General features: G+C 43.8%; 1 protein-coding gene across 5 annotated transcripts in view; it reads left to right on the top strand.

Annotated features, from left to right (window-relative positions):
• The window catches only part of RALGAPA2 (Ral GTPase activating protein catalytic subunit alpha 2), a 1,651,508-nt gene that overhangs the window by 1,231,842 nt on the left and 396,850 nt on the right, over nucleotides 1-22,816 (top strand). For all 5 annotated transcript variants that reach the window (XM_069234346.1, XM_069234347.1, XM_069234343.1 and 2 more), the window contains one exon: nucleotides 19,391-19,518. In XM_069234346.1, coding sequence (XP_069090447.1) covers nucleotides 19,391-19,518 — 128 coding nt within the window. The remainder of the gene's footprint in view (nucleotides 1-19,390; nucleotides 19,519-22,816) is intronic.

Genomic DNA, 22,816 nt, shown 5'->3' with positions numbered 1-22,816 from the left:
GGTATCTCCAGCAACGGTGGTACATGGGTGAAAATTCCTTCTTGTGTCTGCTTGTCATGCTTATGGTACTTTTCTCTTGTGCTGCTGGTCTTGTTATCCTTACGCTGCCTCTTCACAGCAAGGGGATGTGTGATACTTATCACTTAGAGAGAATGCCCTGTGCCTTGGCTGCTACAGGCCCCTGTTAGGCAAGCGGCCACACACCATCCATGAACTCCAGATGTCTGCATATTTATTCTTGGGTGTTGCCATGTAGCCATTTTCTGTGTTGATGGCTATCTTCCATCTTACGGTGGATATCTGGCAGCATACACATGTTCCTTGAACACTATGATTCATTTCACTCTATTCTACAGGGTATCTTATTATTTCTAACCCTCCAGGGATAGTTACAACGCTTCTGCATTCCTGTTCGGGATTCATTACTTCATGAGGGAATATTTTCTTCTTGCGGTTTACCTTACTTCCTTTGGAAGATGCCCATATACATTAGTATAATGAAGGCGGTCGGCGTGCTTTGTCTTGTACCTTCAGGTGATTTTAATGTCTCCTATTTCTCATTGAAACATTATTCCCTATAATCAACTATTTTTGCTTTTCTATAAGTCTACTTTGTGGGGTTCTGTCCCTAGGGGACTATATATTTTACCTTTGGGTCCATACTTCAGCCAGGTTTTTCTCACCTGCTGTCTTCTTTTAGGTTTTTGATATCAGTGACCTGATCGTGGGCTACTCATTCTGTTGGCATTGGTTGAACTGCTTCGACAGCCTTTACTAGGGTGTGTGATGTCCTCCACACTTTCCATCCTTTTATATAAGTACTATCTTGCTGATTACTCTGCTCAGTCCTTGTGTATTTTTATGTTATCATATGGCTAATATCTATGGTATGTATATATATATATATGTATATATATGTGTGTGTGTGTGTGTGTATTTAATTTTGGCTTTACATAGGCAATATCTTTTCTTTTTGTCCTGTGTGTGTTATTCGTTATAGGTGGTCCCAGAAGTATAAACTTTTTCTCTGGTAGTTTTTTTCCTTAGGTCAAGTGTTGTTTCTATACCTGTAGTGGCGGATGTTGCCTTCGCCATATTTATTTTAGAGCATTGTTCGATGCTTGTCCATCACAGATAGATTCTTTGGTTCTATCCTTTATCTGTGCATTACAGAGCAGGTTTAGCTGAATTATTGGCTTTTTATGGCAAAGAGCTATAGCTCAGTGGTGTTACCTGTTGACTTCTGGTGTTGAAAGTCGTGATACAGGAACTGAATGTCTGCGCACCAAGGTGGTGCCTACTAAAGGTGACTGCAACGTCACTTCCAGAGCAGATGATGTGAACAGCCTCATGCAGCTCCCTTCCTTGGCATTAAGAATCCTTTGTTCGGAGTTTGTAATTCATTGACATGTATCTTTTTTGGCACACTGTTTCCATAGGCAGTTTCTATGAGGGGCTCCACATTTTTGGTGCGGAAAACTGTCACGTAAGAAACTGACAGCATGCCAGAGAGGGGATTATATGGACTCGGTCGACGTCACATCCGGTGGACGATGTCACTACAGAGTCGCACAACACCCTCTTCGATGCGAGAGGTGCTGCTGGGAAAAAATATCTGGATCCAGTGTGGCATCTGGGGGGAGAATTCTAAGATACGAAATCTGCAGCTAGATTGTGTCTCTACTAGATAAGGCGTTACCAAAGATAAATAACTTGTTTATTGCCCCCACCCTACCTTTTATTGACTAAGAGCAGACAATGTTATAGGATGGGGCAGGTCTAAGACTTCTGTCACGTAGTCCTGCTGTCAGCAGAGGTTTGGGGGAGTGGGCCCAGAGAAGAGGGAAGGAGGAATTGAGTGTGTGCTATTTCATATATCCTGGGAGCTGCATGCAAAGAGGAGCCAGGGAGGCACTCGTCAAGAGAAATACAAAGGGACAGTTAAGCAGAGACCAGAGGAGCATTGTGCTACCTGATAGCCCAGCATCATCATTTGACTTCCCCCATCCAGATGCTGACACCTCAGTAGAGGAATGTGGGTCAGGATGGAATCAAAGAGGTAAAGCCCGACAGGAGCAAGCCCCTGAATGTGATCAGGAGGCACACATAAGTGCAAGCAAAGGCCATTAGAATGAGGCTGCACACAGACACTGATAAAGGTTGCAGTTACCAAAGACTATAGGTTCTTGTACACAAAAAAGCACTACTACCCTACCCCAGGCAAGCCAAATGTTTGAAGGTTCTGTCTTTTGAAAAGCTATAACCCTAATGGAGACAGAGGACATCTGGTTACTAATTTGGCTCCCTTCAAATCCAGCGCTGATCATTGGGACTGAGGTCTTCATGCAGGCTAAGGAGCTTCTGAAGATGCTAAACTTTGAGGTGGCTATCCCAAGATCCTTGAGTAATAAGTATAGCTCCCAGCCCAGTCGTTGTCTCTGGTGGTGTGGAGTGGCTATGTTCTGCAGCTTTCCCAGATACCTGTGTTCTAGTCAGCACCCCAATAACTTCTACAGGAGACTGAAAGACTTATCTGGAAGAACAATTGAACCAGTCCCATCCTTAGTTTGGGACAATGATAATAACTCATTTACTGCCTTGAAAAGGGTAGAGGACGTGGCCAATTCTATATCTTTCTGACATCTGTCATTTCCTCCTAATGAAGTTTAGGTTCTGAAACTGCCTTAGCTCCTGGTAGTCATCTGATGCAATGACTGGATATGTTAAATGGATCTGCCAGATGCTTGCATTCAAATATCTGACCTGTAACAACAAAGGAAATAACTCTGATATATGGTAGTAAACAACACTGCCAGTACAGTCAGCTGCTCTTTGGTATCATTTACCTTTAGTTGCCACTGTAAGGCCCTAGTACATGGTACCCCTCTTACCTAGACCATGGGGTACTAAAGGAAGGCCCCTGAGGGCTGCAGCACAGATTGTACCACCCTCAGGGACCCTCATACTAAGTGCACACAGTGCTGCCTTTGCAGGCTGTGTGTCTTGGTGCAAACCTAAAATGAAAACTCAACATGGCGCACAGCCTGTGTGCCCTGTCCACTTTGCACAGCATGCAATATATGTAAGTCACCCCTCTAGCAAGTCTTCCAGCCCTAAAGGCAAGGAACATTATATTACATGTGAGGGCATACCTGCATGTACAGATATGCCCCTACTATGTCTTTGTTGTTTCACAAACATAGTAAGTGAACAGTGAAGCCATTTTAAGTACATGTGATGGACACTGGTCTGTACGAGTTCCCCAGCTACATGATGGCTTAATTGACAATAGGGATGTTTGGTATTAACGTCTCGTATTAATAAACCCTCACTGAATCCAGTGATGGATTTTTAATACTTTCACTCAGAGGGCACCTTAGAGGTTGCCCCTGCAAAACCTACCAACTCCTAGCCTGGGCACTGACTGGTCAAAACCAGTACAGCCACCTTAAGACAGATTTCTGGTCCCCTGAGGTGAGAGCCAGTGTTCTTGAGGGCTCAGGACAAAGGCCTGCTCTGGGCAGGGGTGTGACCTCCTCTTCCAGACAGGATGGACATTCCACTGCGGGGAGCTTGCCGCCTTTGAAATGCGTCCCAGGCCTCTCCAAATGGTGGAGGAGGCTGACCCCCAGTTCCTGACCCCACTTTTGGCAGTAGGACTGGCGGGAAAATTAGGTAAATTAGGAGGAGTGCCCACTTCAAGCCAGTCCCACGCCTAGGGTGGGCGACCTGAAGTGGAAACTACTTTTTTAATTCCTCCATCTTGCACAAAAGGAATTAGGCCAATAGGGTTAGGGCTGTGCCAATTCCCAAAGGAAGTGGTCATATGAAGGATGTAGCCACCCTAAAGGTGAATAGCTCATTGGCTACCATCTGGCACTTCCTGTAACGCCCCTGAATTTAGTATTTGGGTGGCACCCCAGAAGCTTAGAATCAGATTTCTGTCGACCTAAGAGGAGCCAGACACCACAGAAGTCGCCCAGCAAAGAAGACTGAAGACATCAACTAACTTGGCCCCAGTCCTACCGGCCTGTCCGAAGCCTTCAAAGAACCTGCACCCAGCAAACAACTGTTCTGCAGCCCAGCGACCTCCAAAGCCTTGGGAGGACTCCTTGCCTTCAATAAAGAACAAGCACTCCCGCGTACAGTGGACCTGTCCAAAAGAAATATCTCCAAAGAAGAAAGGAGTCTGCCTGAGGAATTGCGAAACCGCTGCCTGGAACCACCTCTACACCCGACGCCCAGGGACTGAGTCCACCTGGCCAACCAGTCCAGTGAAGGTTCCCCAGGGCTTCTGACCCATAGTCCATCATGGACTGACCCCTGCCGGACTCCACAGCAACGCCTGATGCCTAAATCCGAGGGCTTCCCCTGACCACGACCTGTCCAGTAAGCTGTTTCCAACGCCAAAAGACACCCCTGCACCCGGAGCCCCTAGGCCTCGGGGAGCTAGACCATTGGAATCTCACAGACCCCTGGCATCTTAATTTACCTGGGCAGCTGTGGGTTGACCTCTCCCGGCCTCCTGGCCAGAGCCTGCAGCCCGTTTCTGAAATTAATCTCTTGTAATGACTAACATTAAGAGCCCGAAGCTGTGTTGGCACTCTGCATCTGGCCGCCCCATGCTGCTGAGGGTGTAAGTTTGGTGCTGCCTTGTGGCCCCCCCCTGGTCCTTGCTTCAACCCCAGGTGATCCACACCTAACCCCGCTCTACTCACCGGTATGTAGCGCTGCAACGGATACCCCCTGTCTCCATTAAATAGTCACCCGGGCTTGCCTCAACCCCCGGAGACCAACCTCTGACACCACCTGTACTTACCTGAGAGCAGCACGTCTTCAGTGTCCCCCAGTCTCCATTAACTAACAACGGGCACCAACTCCGACTTGGACCTTGGCACCCAGCCGCTCATGTGCCACTGGGGCTGCACACTTGGTACCAACCTGAACCTAGCCAGGTGCTAGCCTGAAGCCCTGGATACTGGGTTTGTAAGTTGTGTACTTACCTGAGAAACTGCATTCTTGTTTTCCTTCGATAAGTTAACATTGAAGACTCAGACAATTGCACTGTCGATTTTTGAAACAGCAAAGTATTTTAAATTTAAAAACTGCTTACCTTATGACGAAGTTCTTTGGTTCAAAACATATGTAAAACAGCTGATCTTTTTCTAAATTGATCTAGGATTTATTCTTTGTATGTGTGTCATTTATTGCCTCTGTAAGTACAACAAATGCTTAACACGACTCCTTGATAAGCCTAGAGGTTCGCCCACACTACCACAAATAGAGTTCTAGGCCTATCTATTTCTTCCTCTGTACATCTTAGGGTATCCACTGGACTCTCTGCCCGTTGTACTTCATTTTAGTACATTAAATAGAGAGCCAGCTTCCTACAATCAGGCAAACTGATTTCAAGTCTTACAAATACATTTTCTTATCTAGAAAGGCTCCTGCCGCTTTGCCATACTTTAATTACTTCCTAAACAAGACTTCTCTGGCCTAGTGGTTCTGGATGCTTCTGAAGTTATGCACACGCTGAATAGTGTTGTTCACCATGATGTACTCTGCATTTAATCCCTGTACCTCCTATTGGCAGAACTCAAATCAGCTGTTTATTTGTCTTTGGTTCCAACTTAGTGACACCGGGCACATGTACCCAATCTCACAGCGGGATGACTGCTTTTGTCTCCTTTCTGCCTTCCTCTTCCACTGCTTCAGATGACTGATGAGCTTGCTGCACTGCAGAGAGCATTCTTTCAGTGCTTTGTTGGACAGTCCAATCCATACTTTCACATACATTTATTGGAGCTGAATGCTTCCAACCTAGTGTTGCTGTCCTAATGATGAAATCCAGAGTGGTAATAGGACAAAAACACATCACCCTGGTCCTCCGCTATGTCCGAAAACAAGGGGCACATTTGATGGTTAATATGATCCTGCATTTCTACATGTACCCAAATGTTGCCCATATTGTCATCAATATGGATGGTGATGTGGGATTGATCGCTACAAGATTATGCAGGTGCATGCTGTAGGTATGAGCATTCATTGTCTCTAGTTCAATGCTAATAAGATTGAGGTAATGATGTTCTGAGGGAGTGGGGTGTGTGCCTAGATCAATGGAATGTAGTAGCTTTCAGTCACAGAACTAGGTATCGGTGTAGAATCTATTGACGTAGAGCAAAATATAGATTTGAGGATTGATTCCTCTCTCACTTCCCCTCAAATTTAAGCCTGTGCCTATCCTTATCTTTTTAACTAAAGATGTCTCACTCATCAGTAACTGCATTCCTAGGCTCCTTGTTAGACTAGGATGACAAAAAGAACCCTCCCATGACTTCACCTAATAAGGGTGGTATTTAAGTGAAACGCATAGCTCACCAGACCACATATGGCAGTGCACCTAGATTTATTAAGCAAAATGTACCAAGGTGTTATCCAACTCAAGCACTTGATTCTTCCTAGATGGCCCACACATTAGCAAGCAATGGAAAGGGGCCTAACATTTTTCTTACATGTTAATCATGAAATGCAATGATCTGCCTCTTGGGTATTGCAAGACTTCATATCACTTTTAGTGTAGAATTAAATTAAAAATGTAGTTAAATACCCATCATTACAGAAATGTTAATTTCCTTCTTTTCTGTCTTTGTCCCCACTACCAAGCACCAGGCATTTTTGGGAGTAGGTGTCTTCTATAAAATAACAAATTAAATATAGTAAATGCCCACATAGCATATCGTCTGGCTAACAGCTGAACTGATGGATTTGACGATTGAACACAGCATATTCCATCTAGTCACAAAGACTTCAGGCCTCTGGAACACAAGTGTCAAAAGGTGGATTATTAATTTGGGACGTGGGTAACCCTACCAACTTAAACACACTCTGGTTTGGCTAAAACAGATTTCTTCGAGAACATCAACTCAGCACTTGGTAGAAATGGCACAAGTAGCAGTCAGTTTCTCAGAGAAATGTGTACCTGATAGAAACTTCTAGTTTCAGATTCCTTACCTTTAAATTCCCCCCAGGCATCAGACTGAGTCCGGAGATTTTTCTTGAGCAGTACCCCTGCTTGTACCGCTAGGCGGTGTTGATCGGCTCTGCATCCCTTGCCGGTGTCAGATATGACATCACAATTCCTATATGGGTGCCAGGCTGCCGCGCTGATGTCAGTCCTTTTCTTTCCAAGCCACCTAGCTCTTATCCAAAGAGAGCTTACCCCTCAGTCATTTTTTGACTGCCTTTTTGTCGAGACATTTTGGAGTTTTCCACTTCGGGTGCGTCAAGGATGTCATCAAAGGAGACCGGGTTCAAGCCCTGCGGTTCCTGTCCTTGGACAATGTCTGTGACAGATCTACACCTTCTGTGTCTTTGGTGCTTGGAGTGCAACCACGACCCAAAGTCGTGCTCTCAGTGTTTGGGCCATGCATCTGAAGGCTTTGAGAGAGCAGTCCCTGAAACTGGTGGCAACTCCACACTCTACTCCGCAAAAGCAGAGATCTCAGTAGAGAGGGTGGTCCCGGGATCAGTCGCAGAGCCTTCCATTGTGGACATCCCACTCCACGTCCTCGAGCGATTGAGTACGTCAAGGCACCAAAGAAATCTAAGAAGTCAAGCATTCTTCCACTTCTCATCAACCGTCAGCTGACATGATTAGGGAACGTTGACATTGTAGGCTTCCTTCTGCGGAGCCTGTACCTGGGCCGATTCCACGCATCTGTGAGTTTCGGGGAACCAAAGTGGCCCCTGCCCAACTCCAGATTTTTAAAGAAACCATGCACCTCATTTTTGGGCAGCACAGCGCTGCTGGTGTGCCTTTGGGCCCTGCAGAGTCAGAAGGGGCCCCTTCAGGTTCTGCACTGGCAGCTTCAGTCTTGCCACCGAGGGGCAAACATGGATCCAGTCCTGGACCGACATCGGTTGTACCACTCTGAACTTCCCCGATGCGGGTCCCAACGCTCCTGGTGCCGCCCACAGGCAACGCCATTCCGCTCCTTATCCCCAACTCCGACACGGAGCCGGATAGGCGTTGTACGACGCCAACTCCGATGACAGGAGCCTTGCCTCCTATGTCAGATCCTGAGCCCGTTTCTTATAGGCTAGGTTACGGTGAGGAATGGGAGGGGGGGTCACTGGACCCTTTACAATACTAGCTCCAAGACCCTATGGACTGGCATACAGACTTCAGTGAAGCCAGCAGACTAGATACTTCTCCAGATACTGGCATGCTTTCTTCCCCTACCCGTGGCAACGGAGGAGGGAACTTCCTATTCTGTGATGGTGAGAAGAGCAGCTGAGGTCCTGAACCTTGAGTTGCCTTTGGTAGCAGTCAGGACTAATCCCCTGACAGAGGTGCTTCAATCTGGAGCTTCATCCTCAGAACCAATGCTCCCATTTACTGAGGCCCTCACAGATGTCCTGGGTATCTGTCCAGTTTTTGTGAACCGGACAGTTGTGCGCAGCCATTGCCTCGCTCCAGGGGACCTATGTTTTCTGACATCACACCCCACCTCTGAGAGCTTGGTTATCCAAGCCTCCACTCCCCGGGGTGTGTTCCCTTCTGCACCCCCAGGTAGGGAATCCTAAAGGCTGGATACACTTGGGAAGAAGATTTTTTTTCTTCCACCAGCCTACCATTGCAGTCCATAAACATCCTATGTCTTTTAGGCTATTACTCCCACACGCTGTGGGATATGGCTGCTAAGTGCTGCCTCTGCTCCCGCAGGAGGCCCGGACTGTACTCTCTCACGCAGTTGCAGATGAGAGAGATGAAGCAAAGTTCATGATTTGTTGTGGACTGGACACAACGGACTTGCTAAGCACACATACCAGATGGCATATGTAGGCTCTGCAGTGGGACCTGAAGTTCCAGAGGGCGCAGCATATGGGGAATCTCTTCAACAAGGTCAAGATCTCAGAGGGAACTGCAACAGATCTGCAGTGGTGGTTAATGAACCACAATTGGGTCAGAGACAGATCCCCCTCCCTGCCCCAACCAGATCTGGCTGATGCGACACTCCTGGGATGAGGCAGCCATCTGGGAGAGGTGACGATCAGAGGCATCTGGTCTCTGGTGGAATTCAGACTCCACATCAACCTGCTGGAGCTCCTTGTGATAGGACTAGCATTGAAAGCATTTCTTCAGTACATGAAGGGAAAGATGGTGCACGTGCTCAAGGACAACACCACTGCCTTATGTTACTGCAACAAGAAGGGCAGTGGGATCGTGGGCCCTTTGTCAAGAGGCTCTGCGCCTCTGGACATGGCTAGAACTACAGGGCATATCCCTGGTAGTTCAGCAGCTGGCTTGCTCCCTGAACGCCAGAGTAGATGAACGCAACCGAAAATGTTTAGCAGATCACGAATGGCGTTTCCATTCGGCAGTGGCGCAATGCCTCTTTCAACAGTAGGGAGAGCCCTAGTATTATACAAAACACAAGGCAGCAGGCTATGCTTTCATGCACCTACCTCCTATTGCCTAGCATGTACTAAGATTCAGTAGTGATTAACAAATTATTAATGTATGCACCCGTCCCAACAGCTGCTGCCACGGTGCAATCCAAAGGGAACTATAAACAAATAATTTGTCAACGGTACACCACCCTAAACCAATTAGAAAGTCCAGTTCATAATATCAGTCCATTTTAAATCTTCTTTTTTTTTCTTCTTTCTCTTATATTCATATCCATAACAGAAACAGCCAACGTGTTTCGTCCATACAACAGGACTTCTTCAGGGCTGTAATATAATAAATACAGATTTCTTACAAAGTGAATATAAATATGTATACAACAACTCACAAATATACAGATACACACAATCAAAACATCATATAAATAATTTACACAGTACCTAATAAAAACACAGAAACAAACAAAATGACAAAATATGAGAATAACTACAAACAACATAAACAACAATTCTAAAAAGATGAATATATATGAGAATTACTGTGCCTAGCAACATTTTTGCACATAAACAAGAATATTAGTATACAATACTTCCACAAATAATAATTGAATTATTCCCATTTAAGTGACAAAACCTAAATAGTCTAAACCAAATACTGTATTGCAATACATTAAAAAAACAGTTTTTAGCAAAAAGGTGAAATAATTACAAAAGAGTACATAGACAATGCACACACAGTCGTATAAATTTATATATGAAATAAAACATATAGTACCGGCACTGGCAAATCCAATAGGTCTTGTCTTTTTGTCCTATTGGAGTTGCCAATCCAGTTTAAAAAAAAAAAAGAAAAGGCACCATGCTACAGAAACTGTGCTGTTAGTGTAATTCTGTAGGTGTACTCATCCATCACCACACCTACTTAAGGTCAGGGGGCCCATTTTCTTTTGTTTTACTACTGATCTAAGATGGCGGACACCACTTGCATTGGTAAATAAAGAAACAACTTTTTTGCTAGAAAGCTCAAACTAACGATAAAAAATACTTTAGTGTGAATTGAGAAGTGTGAGAGGAGAGAAAACTACACACAAGGGAAAGAGTAACATGGGATGGAGGGAGAAGTTCACGGTGGAAAGAAAAACACTGAGCGCGGGGAGAAGCACCATGGAGAGAGAGAGAGAGAGAGAGAGAGAGAGAGAGAGAGATGGAAAGAGTAGCATGATGGAAAGAGCAACATGGGTGGGGCAGAAATGCACAAGGGGGAGAGCAAACCAGAGTTAGGGAGAGAACCACACAAGAGAGAGCAGCAGATGAGGGCAAGAGCATCATACAGTGGCAGGTGACTAGTAAGTGGCAGGGAAAAGCACATGAGGGCGCAAGCTGAAAAACACATCTCCTGGAGTGCTTCACGAAAGAGAAAAAAGTAGTTTCCTAAAAGTGAACAGTGGAAGGATACAAGTCAGCTACTCAAAAGGATGGTAAAGAGGAAATGCTCAGGGGATGGGACAAGCACAAGAAATGTAAAGCAATCCATCTAATAAGAGGAGGTCAAATGAGTGACTATAAAGCCAAACAGTGGCAAGCAATGAGCGGGGGGTAATTCCTCTCTAAATTCACAATATGTCTTCAGCAACCAGACATGTTGGGCTGCCTGGTAGGTGAACCCTCAAACGTATTATTTAACTTCAGAACAGTATTGTAAAACCTCAGCTCCCATATAATAAACAGCCTGAAGGTAGGATGCAGATGTCCCATCGAAAAGGAAGGAAGGTATGCTTTCACTGGACACTGGACATACACTAGACTTAACGTTGGCTATACCACTGGTAAAGCCCTTTATATGTTGTGTGTATCTGTGTTTTTGAGCCCTCCTAAGATGCAGTAGCTATGGTAACTGTATTTTCACAGTGAATATTTTCCCAAAGTTCTTGCAGAAGTGATGGGTGCTGTAATTAGAGGTTTGTGATATTTTATTCCTTTTTCGAATGCAGATTTGAGAGTAAAAAGCGCGGAGACAGTTTGTGCTCTTTTGCATCATTCCCAAACGTTGTAGGTTGTATTTGCTGCAATCATATAGTGCCACTAGTGTCACATGAATAGATGTTACCGCTCACTGTGTAAATGAGTTGCTATGTAAACTGTGCAAGTTTAATGGGGTTATTACTTTAAGCCCTTGCTTTACTGAGCACTTCCCTCATCATGGTGGACATGCAGCATGGAAGAAATTCAGTGTTCGATGAGTGCAGTGGAAGGCTGTATCTCATTTCTTCTAAACCAAAAATTGACAGCACCAGCTTTATGAACCAGGCTGGTGAAACTCTATCTAAGAGAATTTGTAAAATGAGGGAACAAAAAATCCTAGATAAATTAAAGGGAACTCTACAAATCAAACACAGGAAACAGGTAAGAAGGAAAGGGGACAAGAGTCAATGGAGAGGAAAGAACTGGGATATACGTAGGGCCAGAAACACAGGGGTACAGGTAGGAGAAGTGGTCTAAAGTTATAGACCGCTTTTTAAGTACTTCGGTTATAAGTAGGGGTAGAGATACTTTGGAGTAGGCATGTGTATATATACTGGAGGTGCTAGCATATTGGTAAAAGTAATCTTAGAAATGGGGTCTCTAGTTGACAGTCAGTTTACACTCTGTCCAAGTAGGGACCCTCACTCTAGTCATGGTAAGGGTGATACACAGTTCAGATAACCCCTGCTCACCCCCTTGGAAGCTTGGCACAAGCAGTCAGGCTTATCTCAGAGGCAGTGTGTAAAGTATTTGCAGAAACACATACAGTAACGCAGTGAAAACACCACAAAAGGACTCCACAACAGTTTAGAAAAATAGCTGATATTTATCTAAATCAAACAAGACCCAAAACAACAAAAATCCAACATATGCAAGTAGAGATATCAAATTTTAAAGTAAAAAGAGTCTTAATCCATAAGAATTAATGGATGCGTTGTTTTATCACGAAGTACCTGGTATGCTTCAAAAATAAAGCCGTGAGGGTGTGTCAGAAAAACAAGCGACGCATTGATTCCTTACTTGCAAGTGAGGCCATGCGTCGAGTCTTTCTCGCTGGGTAAGCGATACGTCGATTCTTTCTTCACAGGGAAGAGATGCGTCGATATCCGGACGAGCAGCCTGGGGTCCATGTGATGAAGATTTTGACGCCCAGGGAAGATGCTTGGAAAATCCAGACGCACTGCATGGTCAAGTCACACTGAGCTGGGGATGTGTTGATTTCTGCTGCTGCTGTGTCTATTTTACAGCCGCGAGGCAAGTGCTGTGTCCGTTTTTCTGCTGCTCAGCTCCGGTGTGTGGATTTTCACTCAAGTTTTGCCAGCTTCTCCTTCCAAGGGCCCAGGGTCTGGATGTGGCACCACTTGGCAAGTCAGGGGGTCTCAGTAAGAAAGCCCAGGTGCTGGCAGATGAAGTCTTTGATGTACCTGAGACTTCTTAACAGGAAGCAAGCTCAATCCAAGCCCTTGGAGAATCTTCACAAGCAGGATACACAGTGAACTCCAGTCTTTGTCCTCTCTAAGGCAGAAGCAGATCAACCCAGCAAAGCGCACACAGCAAATATGCAGTACTCCTCATCACAGCTCTCCGGCTCTTTTCCTTGGCAGAGGTTCCTCTTGATCCAGAAGTGTTCTAAAGTTGTGGGGTCAGCAGTCCAATACTTATACTCATTTCCGCCTTTAAAGTAGGAAACTTCAAAGGAAAGTCTTTGTAGTGCACAAGACCCTTCCTCTTCCTTGCCCTGCCCCAGCTACACCCTAGAGGATTGGAGACTGTATTTTGAGGGGTCAGGCACAGCCCTTTCAAGTGCAGGTGTCAGCTTCTCCCTCTAGCCCAGGAAGACTCATTAGGATATGCAGGACACACCTCAGCTCCCTTTTGTCACTGTCTAGAGTGAATTCACAAACAACATAACTGTCAGTCTGACCCAGACATGGATTCAGCAGCCAAGCAGAGGCATAGAATGGTTAAGCAAAAAATGCCCACTTTCTTTAAGTGTCATTTTCAAACAGACAATCTGAAAACCAACATTACCAAAAGATGTAAATTGTCAGTTCAGAGCCCCCAAGCTCTATATCTCTCTCTGCTCCCAGTGGGAAACTGTGCTTCAAAGATATTTAAAGGCAATCCCCATGTTAACCTGTTAGAGAGATAGTAGGCCTTGCAATAGTGGAAACTGAACTTAGCAGTATTTCACTATGAGGACATGTACAACACACCAGAACATGTCCTACCTTTTAAATGCTCTGCACCCTGCCCATATGGCTACCCAGGGCCTCCCTTAGGGGCGCCTTACATGTACTAAAAGGAACGGTTTGGGCCTGGCACTTGGGTGCACATGCTAGGTCGACATGGCAACTTAACACTTCACACACAGACACTGCAGTGGCAGGTCTGAGACATGTTTACAGGGCTACTCGTGGGTGGCACAATCAGTGCTGCAGGCCCACAAGTAGTATTTGATTTACAGGCCCAGGGCACACATGGTGCACTATTCTAGGAACTTATTGGTAAATCAAATATCCCACTCATGGATCACCAATAGTAATCACAATTTACACAGGGAGCACTTGCACTGTAGCACAGGTCAGCAGTGGTAAGGTGAATAGAGTCCCGAAATCCAGCACACAGTTGAAAATACAGGAAGCAGAGGCAAAAAGACAAGGGAAACCATGCAAAGGATGCCAGGTCTAACAGGTACTATGCTATCAGTAGAGCTAACAGCATATAATTGGGGTATTGATAAAAGAATATAGATAGGTGCATATGCACTGAGGACAAGGTGGGCGTTGAGACACTATGACTTAGGTGGGAGTAGTGGTGCCAGGGTATGGGTAAAAATAGAGGTAAGTGCATAGGTACCTAGTGTTACGGTAGATGTACTAAGATTTAGGCAGTTATAGGTGTATTAGGGTATAGGTATGGGAGAAAGTAATAGATGGGGTAGAGCAATTAGGGTATATGAAGAAGTACAGTGTTTGTGTGTATAGAGATAAATATGTCAGGGAATTGATCTAAAATATAAGATGAGGCCCTACAGAATACTACTTATTATATAGTTAGAAGTACAAAAATACATGTAATGGGATAATCGGTGGTGGTAGATGATCTAGGGTATAGATAGGTGTAGCAGTGTTAGGGTACAGGTATGGTAGTGGTGCTAGGATGTAGGTAGCAACAGGGTGACTAGGATATAGATAGATAGGGATACTACAGTATAGACATGATAGAAGGCTAGGGAATGCACAGAGGTACCAGTTGCTATGGGGTGGCATAGGGGTGGGTACTGGCATTGGTAGTGGGCTAGCGTAAAGAAAGAAAACATAGTTGAAGGAGTAGGCAGGGGAAGAATAATGAACAGATGAGGAAAGAAAAGGGAAGGGTTGTGGTGGGTCCTCCACGCCCACCGGAACAAGAGAACTCTCCGATACTGAAAAAATAACCATTTTATTCGCAACATCCTTTGAATACCATTCAACTGAAAACTTTGAAGAAACAGTTTTATGGAGAACTCTATATACATCTGTAATTGAAATCTTAAACGATGTTCCCTTTAGGTGTATCAGTTTACAGTGATAGTGTTATTTGTTGTTCTGTACAACATTGTATATATAGTAAAGCCTTGACTGCAGACACCCACTCTTCTTCCTTGACATGCATAGTTTAAGCTGCAAAATACCGTTGAAAAGTCTTTTAGGTTTGTTGAAAGTAGATTTGTTGTCAGCTTATTTTATGAGCTGACCTTTTGCATGTACATTCAAAAATGTGTTAAATGGCTGTTTTGTAATGTTGCTTACGCTATGTTGCAGCTATAACAAAAATACTATGACCCGTGGACAATGATAACTATCATGTAAACAATGGGCTCACTTGGCTGCCCTGAAGAAACACAATGAGAACTTCATAAAAATGTTGCCTAATGATGTATCATGCACAGTAAAGAGCATTAGTAATATTAATTACAGGTTAGAAAAGAAAGTACGATGAAAGTTACTGTTTTAATTGAATGATTTTGTATAACCTGTAAATGATCTGGTTAATTATGTATACGGTACATATTAACGCATTCCTTTAAGACACACCATTTTTGTGTCTGACTTAAGGCTCCTAACCTTTATCACTACTATCCTGATGAAACCTTATTGCACATTACTTGTTGGTGATGACACCTGTTTTGCCACATGTCAAGATGGAAAAGCATCTGGTAGACCTCAACACAGTCAGCCGTAGACTTTCCTTCCATAACGTCATCAAGCTATTAGACACTTCCTTAGCAGATTGCTCACAGCAGATTTGGAGGAAGACATTATTGCCTCTCACCTTCGCTGCACTTTATTGTCCTATTCTTTCTGTATGTTTGTTTTATGTGACTCAGCAGGAGGAGTACCTGTGAATTTTGAGCAGCTGGCTATTGCCGTAGTTTGACTCTTGCTTTTTAGGCAAGACTGCTGGTTTAAGGATGACAGTACTTTTGTTTGTAGGCGACTGTGCCAGTCCTACAACAAGTCACAACTGTTGTCCCAGCCCTCCCAGCTCACAAGCAGCACCTCTCCAAGAATCCAAACAGTAAAAAGTGATTTGTGGCAGCCCCTACCCATGGACTCAAGTTTGACATCTCAGGGAGTGTCGTGGTTAAACGGAGATTACCCCTTTCTCACATGAACAACATGTCTCAATCAAACACAGGCAATGAAAGCGATGCAGTAAAATTTCAATAGATTTTATTTAGCAAAACTGCAATCTGTGATAAGTTGAATGGACTGCAATGATTAGGATAATAAACAGTGCATGAAAGAGAATGGTAAAGACAAGTGTCATTAATACCAAGACCCCCACCATCTTGCAATGACATGAAATGACAGGAGATGAGAAATATGTCCTAATACCCTAAAGTCATGTACCTAATCTCTAACCTAAAAGAGAGCTAGGTGTGATAAACCTAATCTGCCAATGCCATATCCATGAGAAGAGCCCCCAACCCTCATTACCTTGGAATGAGGTCTCTAGCTCAGACTCCGTAAGGACACGAAGATTGGATCAGCGTCAAGGTGACGTGCAGCATTGATAGCAGCAATGGCATCTGGTCGGAATCCCTCTCACTATCTGTCTAAGTGAGGTGCTTTTATACAGATCTGCTTGGACCCCTGACGTAGGTCAGTTTCCAAACAATAGATAACAAGACATGCTTGGGACGGTTATTTAAATAAACAATTCCCTTGAAGGCGTGAAGAGGGGAAGTACCTAATGTGAACACCTACAGTTTGTTTATCTTTGTCGCTTGATATTGACGCCTTGGCGCTGTGGCACCGATAACATGAAACTAAAGCATAGGCCTAACTAAAAACAAGGCAGCCATCTTAAAAGATATAATTAAATAAATGCTCTAAAACAGAGCAAGCTAAGTAGGGTTAAAGTCACGAGGTGACGGGGACACGAGTCTGCAAGCCAAAGGCTAGGCTAACTGCTGTTTCCCATTAAAACAAACTAGGATTCACTACGCTAGTGGTGATATTGTACCTAAGCAGGACAATTTCATGAGTGCGATAATCAGGTCTTGGAGGAAAAGGGCTGAGCCTTGTGCCATTCAGTAGAGGCTGTGATCCACTAGTCTTAGCTTAAATCTAAAATGATGGTGTGGTGGTCTTGATCATGCAGAAATCACTTACTGACCATCATTAACATTGCTTGTTGGTGATGAGTAGTGGTTCCCACTTGGTAACGGATGTATGTGTGACAGTGCTTAGTTTGCAAAATAATGAGTGCCGGACGAAATCGATCAGAATCCTGTGGCTGGCGCTGTACGTCAGAGGGCCTTGTTCGGTGTTTTGCTTGAATTCTCTGGAGGCAAACATCTCTAGGATCTTTACGTAAATATTTAAGTACATAGAGGTAGTAGTGGTATACAAATCGCACCTCCCATTGACAAAAGTAAATGTGGGTAAAATACAATAGGCAAGAACCTTTTTGCTGGTGCTTGTCAGGTATCACGCACCCTGCTGCCAAGGGAACAGACATAAATGGACCACAAGATCCACTGTACACTTTAAGTACAAAAAGAGATATACCATAGCACTCAAATGGAAGTCCAAAAGAGTCAAAGTCCATAAAGTAATCATTTATAGAAAATGGGTCCAGTCAAATGAGAAGTGGAAAGTTCTGTGATCCACAATGCATATATCATTACAACAGCCGACACGTGTTTTGTCACAATGCGTGACTTTTTCAGAGCTAATAACAAATGAGAATCAAGTTCATATCAAGATGTATAATGGACTCTGAAGATAGGTAATATGTACTGAGGTTTATAGTCTGAAATAATGAAAAGAAGCCAAAGCAGGAGAGTAACTGCTGGCTATGATGTATGTCTTTAGAGCTGCGTTGAGTATTTTCGGAAGTTCTCTGGCCAAGGTGAAAGTCTGAAAGGCAACCCAATATGGTTGATTTACAAAAGTAAAAAGGAAGGTGAATGTATCCAATAGTCTGTGCATTCAGATGGGGCACTCTCTGTAGCAAATTAGGTGTGTGGACGGGGTCCACCAAACAGTTGTCTTTATTATGCATAGTGGCACCCAGCAAGTAATAGAAGTGGAGGCAGTTCATCAGAGGGGAGTCCTTTCCCGACATCTGTACATGGCAGATGTATGTGGAACACTGCATAGTAAAATTTGTGGAGTCATGCAGCCAGTCCTCTACAAGATGCTAAGGACCGAAGTAAAGGTCCTCTACTTCGGACACTGCACTGCTCCTCAACATTTTGTTCTAGAGATAAGAACATACCAAGCTCTCCTTACCGAGTTTAACATTTACTATTCAGGACCGTGTGTACTCTAAAGACTGCCCTTAGCATTTTGATGGGCCCCGTCCACACTTGAAATTGCTACTCAGAGTGCCGTATCTGAATTATATAGTGTAACCCTCCGCCTTCCTTTTCACTGACCATATTGTCGTCACTTTCAGACTTTCACCTTGGCCATCTTCCAGAAATATTTGAACTTCTGAAAATTCTCAATGCTGGACTAAAGACATATATTATAGCTAGCAGTTAATCTCCTGCATGGGCTTCCTTTCATTATTTCAGATTAGACATCTTAATACAGATTACCTAATTTAGGAGTCCATTATATATCTTAATATGAACTTGATTCTTATTTATATTTGGCCTTGCAAAAATCACGTATTGTGACGAAACACATGTTGGCTGCTGTTGTGATGACGTATGCATTGCAGATCTGAGAACTTTCCATGTCTCAATAAACTCATTTGACTAATCCTATTTTCCACAAATATTTACTTTATTGATTTTGACTCCTTTAGACTTACGCTTGAGTGCTATGGTATCTCTTTTCATACTTTACGTAATTTAAGTATTTTTATCATAAGGCATAGAATTTTACATGTGATGCCCTGTTGCATGGCACATTCTTCCCCATTCAATGCATGATCCTCTTGTGCTGGCCTGTTTTACAATTTAAGTAAGCATTCTGTTTATTTCCTTTTCCATATCTTTCGTCTTTCTCCTTTTTTGTTTTTGAATTCTATATATGTGTAAACCGCGATAGGTTATTCTAATATATACTTGGAAGGTGGACAGTTCCTCAGATCCCTGACATACATATATATAATTTGGGGCTGAAATGGGATTTATACTACTTTAAAAAAATGTTTTGTCAAGGTAGGAATAATAGTGATTTTTCCTGGCTACATGTATTTTTTATCTTTTTACACAGTATGACGTGATGAGGTCATTAACTACCATTGCAATACATTATAAAATAAAATATTATATTATGCTATTACGTTAATATGCTTGCTGACCATTCCCTGCTTCAGGATGAAGTGTTTCTGGTGTGCTGTTCTGGTGTTCATGTGACGGTTTGACACCAATCCCTTAGTTTTGGGTTTAATTTAGTTATTTTATGAAGTTACTACGAGTATAACAAAAGTACTCTTTCATCTGCAGGTGCCATTTTTTGGGCCGCTGTTTGATGGAGCGATAGTGACTGCAAAGCTGCTGCCAACTCTCGTTTGTGCCACATGTATCAATGCAAGCCGAGCTGTGAAGTCCCTGATACCACTGTACCAGAGTTTGTATCCTTTATTATGTCTGTGTGTACCTGCATGTGATCCATAATTCCAGGGAGCAGTCAAGGTGACGTCTCTCAGGTAAGTTGTATAACTACCTCTGCTCCTCTTCCTTTGACTGCAGAAAAGACAAGTTACAGATCTGAAAGAATATAGTTGTGCTCTAAAACAATGGATGGCAGGAATTACTAGTCACCCCAAGGCCATGCCTTTGAGGAATGGAATGGACATGAGATCTTACCCTGATACTTGGTAGCCTACAATCCCAAAGATTTCTATTAATATGCTCACTCCAGATTGGCTTCCTGTCGAGCCAAGAGGCGATGCCTGCTAGTCCTTTAGGTTTCCTCCCTGGCCCTGCTCTTAGTACAGCTGCAAAGCTATGAAACCCTTTACCCATGCCCATCAGGGAAAAATCCGCTAAAACCAGGAGTTGTCAGTCTCTCTCACAGCAGAGGGACACACCAATTGTAATGTAGAACGCACGAGACGAGCGCATCATCATGGAAGTTAGCGGTAGAGTCGAGAAAACAATTTACAAACTGTATCTTAGATGTGCGTCTGCCTTCAGCGACAAGATTATTTGTCCGATATACTTTATTTAGAAAGTACACAATAGGTCGATGTGGTGTCTGAATGCTGTACAGCTGACAGCTTGAATTAACACTATCCAGGTACTGAATGAAACATGCCCAATTTCAAAACATTATACTGAAACATGTAAGGCAGAATCTTGATTCTATGAGGTACTGGGACTCATGCTTCAAAACAATCTTTCAGAGCAAGCAAACCCCTTGCTGCGGAATACATTTTGTGTGCAGTGTGCTCCCTTCAAGTAGGGTACTCTACAGTGTCTTCAATTATAAATTTGAGATGTCAACAAACTTTCTAGATCACTTGGTGCGGGAGCAAACGAAAATGCTGGCCCTTTTAAGTTCATCTTTGAATAGAAGGCTTTGGTTTTCAGTGCTGGGGATGGAGAAAGAGCGTGGTGCATGTACATCTGGCATGGTTCCTACAAGTAAGACAGCTGAAGTCACTTGTTGGAAGGTCTGCAAACTCTGGCTACAGCTGCACTTGTCAGGGGCTTTAAGGGAAGTGTAATCAGCCACAGATTCATTTGCATCTCAATTAGGAAGGCGTCCGGCCTGGGGACGCTGATGTCTGTTGGTAAGATGTTGAAGGAGGAATCGCATCAGGCACAAAGGCCTCCTGCATTCGATCTTACGGCGGAGTGAGAGACAATGTCTGAGGTTTAGTTACCATGGGGATGAGAAGCCCGCCGAGTCTGGGGTTTGCACTGTAATCACTGGAACATGATGACAAATTCCGCTGTTGTTTCCAAATACATCTTAGTATTAAAAAGCTTTTCGAAACGTAGCGAAGGTACTGCTCAGAGGCTGCGGTAGAGAGAATTTCTCTTGCACTTAAGTGTTTCTTCGCTGCATTGCAACATTCTGATGGAAAAATGCTCAAAACTACTTTGCCAGCCAGGTTTGAGCTGGGAGCCGAAGGCAGCGCTGCAAAAATGTTCTTTCCAGCCCCATATTGTACAGTCAGCCCCGCCCTCTCCAGAAAGAGCATTTGGTGGAGGGAAGATTCTCATTAAAGAACACTGCACTACAATAGAGGCTAAATATTGAGTTCGCAACACAGTTTTTCAAACAAATTGGCTAAAATGAAACAGTTCAGAAAGAGTTTTGAATTGGAGTAATAAACTCTTAAATTGCCACAGCCCCAGTAGCAGCAATTATACACGTGCCAGTGATAAAAGTGTGAAACAAACACAATATACCAGATGTATAGAAGAATGATAGAATTGTTGTACAGAAGAGTTGTGCCTCTTATACTTTGTTCACCAATCGGCAGTACAAGGCTCTCACCGTGGACTACTGTACAGACCTGCACTAATATCCCAGGATTGAGACATCACAGGACTTTCACCAGGCACTGCTTTTGTGGCCTGCGCCATGCACGCTTATGCCATTTCTGGAGGAAAAAAATCTATAAAGCCCTTCCAATGCATTTAAAATACCAACTTTAGTCTCTCTGGTGGATACCTGTACTGAGCCATCTACAGAGTAACAGAACAGATGTCCTTATTTCCATCCTATGCTGGTTCCTCAGTGTCAGGACATCTGAAGCATTTTTATCTTGGCCTGTTACGTACGTTTATCTCTGAGTACTGAGAGCTCCAATCACGTCTCAAAATGCACCTCAGTCTAAACTTGCTTCACTAATATGCGAATACTGAGTCATATACAGTTCTTTGGAGCTATCCTGATTCGCTTCAAACACTAGTTTCCAAGTATTGGGAGGCCTGAAGTCCTCTTACAAATTACTGTCACGTCCAATAGAAAGCAATTGTATCCCAGTACTAAGATGTCCGTTGTGCTGTCGCAATACACTGCAACCTTGACTGGGATCATGGACTATTATTGCCTCACTGAGATTCCCAAATGGCTCTCAAAATTGGGCCTTTACAGTAAAATGCAGTCCAGCTGCATAACGTAGTACTAGGCCATCAGCAAGGCTGTTACCCTACACCTCTGTTGTTGCATATTTCCCTTTCGCATCAGTAAAGAGAATCCCCTACCTGTATTACTTCAGCTGTCTATTGTGGTTTGCAGTATTGCCTGGCCTCTCAGATCTAGCACATTGTAGTGTTTTAAGTTCCCGAACTGGCTGTACAGCTGCTGCCACTCGAATAAACGTGTATATGTACATTGGTAGACCTGAGAGTAGGTTTGTTGCACAAAGCATTGCTTCCTGTGGAACGTGCCTGAAGTATGTAAAATGAAGGTGTAACAAGAGACTAACCAATTGATGTGTGTGACAAGCAGGTTAGTGGGAGAAATCGTGACATCTATGTTTGGGTATGTTAGCAAGAACAAAATGTATCACTGCCTGTGAGGATTATATCTTTGTTTGCATGGAGGAGTACAGAAGTAAATGTGACAACCAGAACTGTTTCATTGACAGCCAGGTGTGTGACTGTGTGCAACAGTTGTAGCATGACTTCGTATGTATAGTGTTGCTTGCTGCCAGGTGAGATGCACAGCACAGCCCCTTTGTAAGTCAGTGTTAATCACGAAGGAGCCATCGTTAGCTGTAAGAAAGGAACATCTGTAGACCTTTTAGATACATTGGGACTGGACAATGAGGATCTTGGTCAAGGTCTTCGCATGCTAGCACTTTGTGCTAAAACAAGGACATGGAAGTCACAAAATCGCCGGTTTCCTGGAGAAAGATACAGAAGTTTGTCAACATTATTCTTCATAACGCAGACCCCCTTAAAGTGGAA

The sequence above is a fragment of the Pleurodeles waltl genome, chromosome 5, assembly GCF_031143425.1.
Source record: "Pleurodeles waltl isolate 20211129_DDA chromosome 5, aPleWal1.hap1.20221129, whole genome shotgun sequence".
Taxonomy (NCBI): Eukaryota; Metazoa; Chordata; class Amphibia; order Caudata; family Salamandridae; genus Pleurodeles; species Pleurodeles waltl.
The sequence above is the reverse complement of the archived record's forward strand: the minus strand, read 5'-3'. Positions and strand labels throughout refer to the sequence as shown.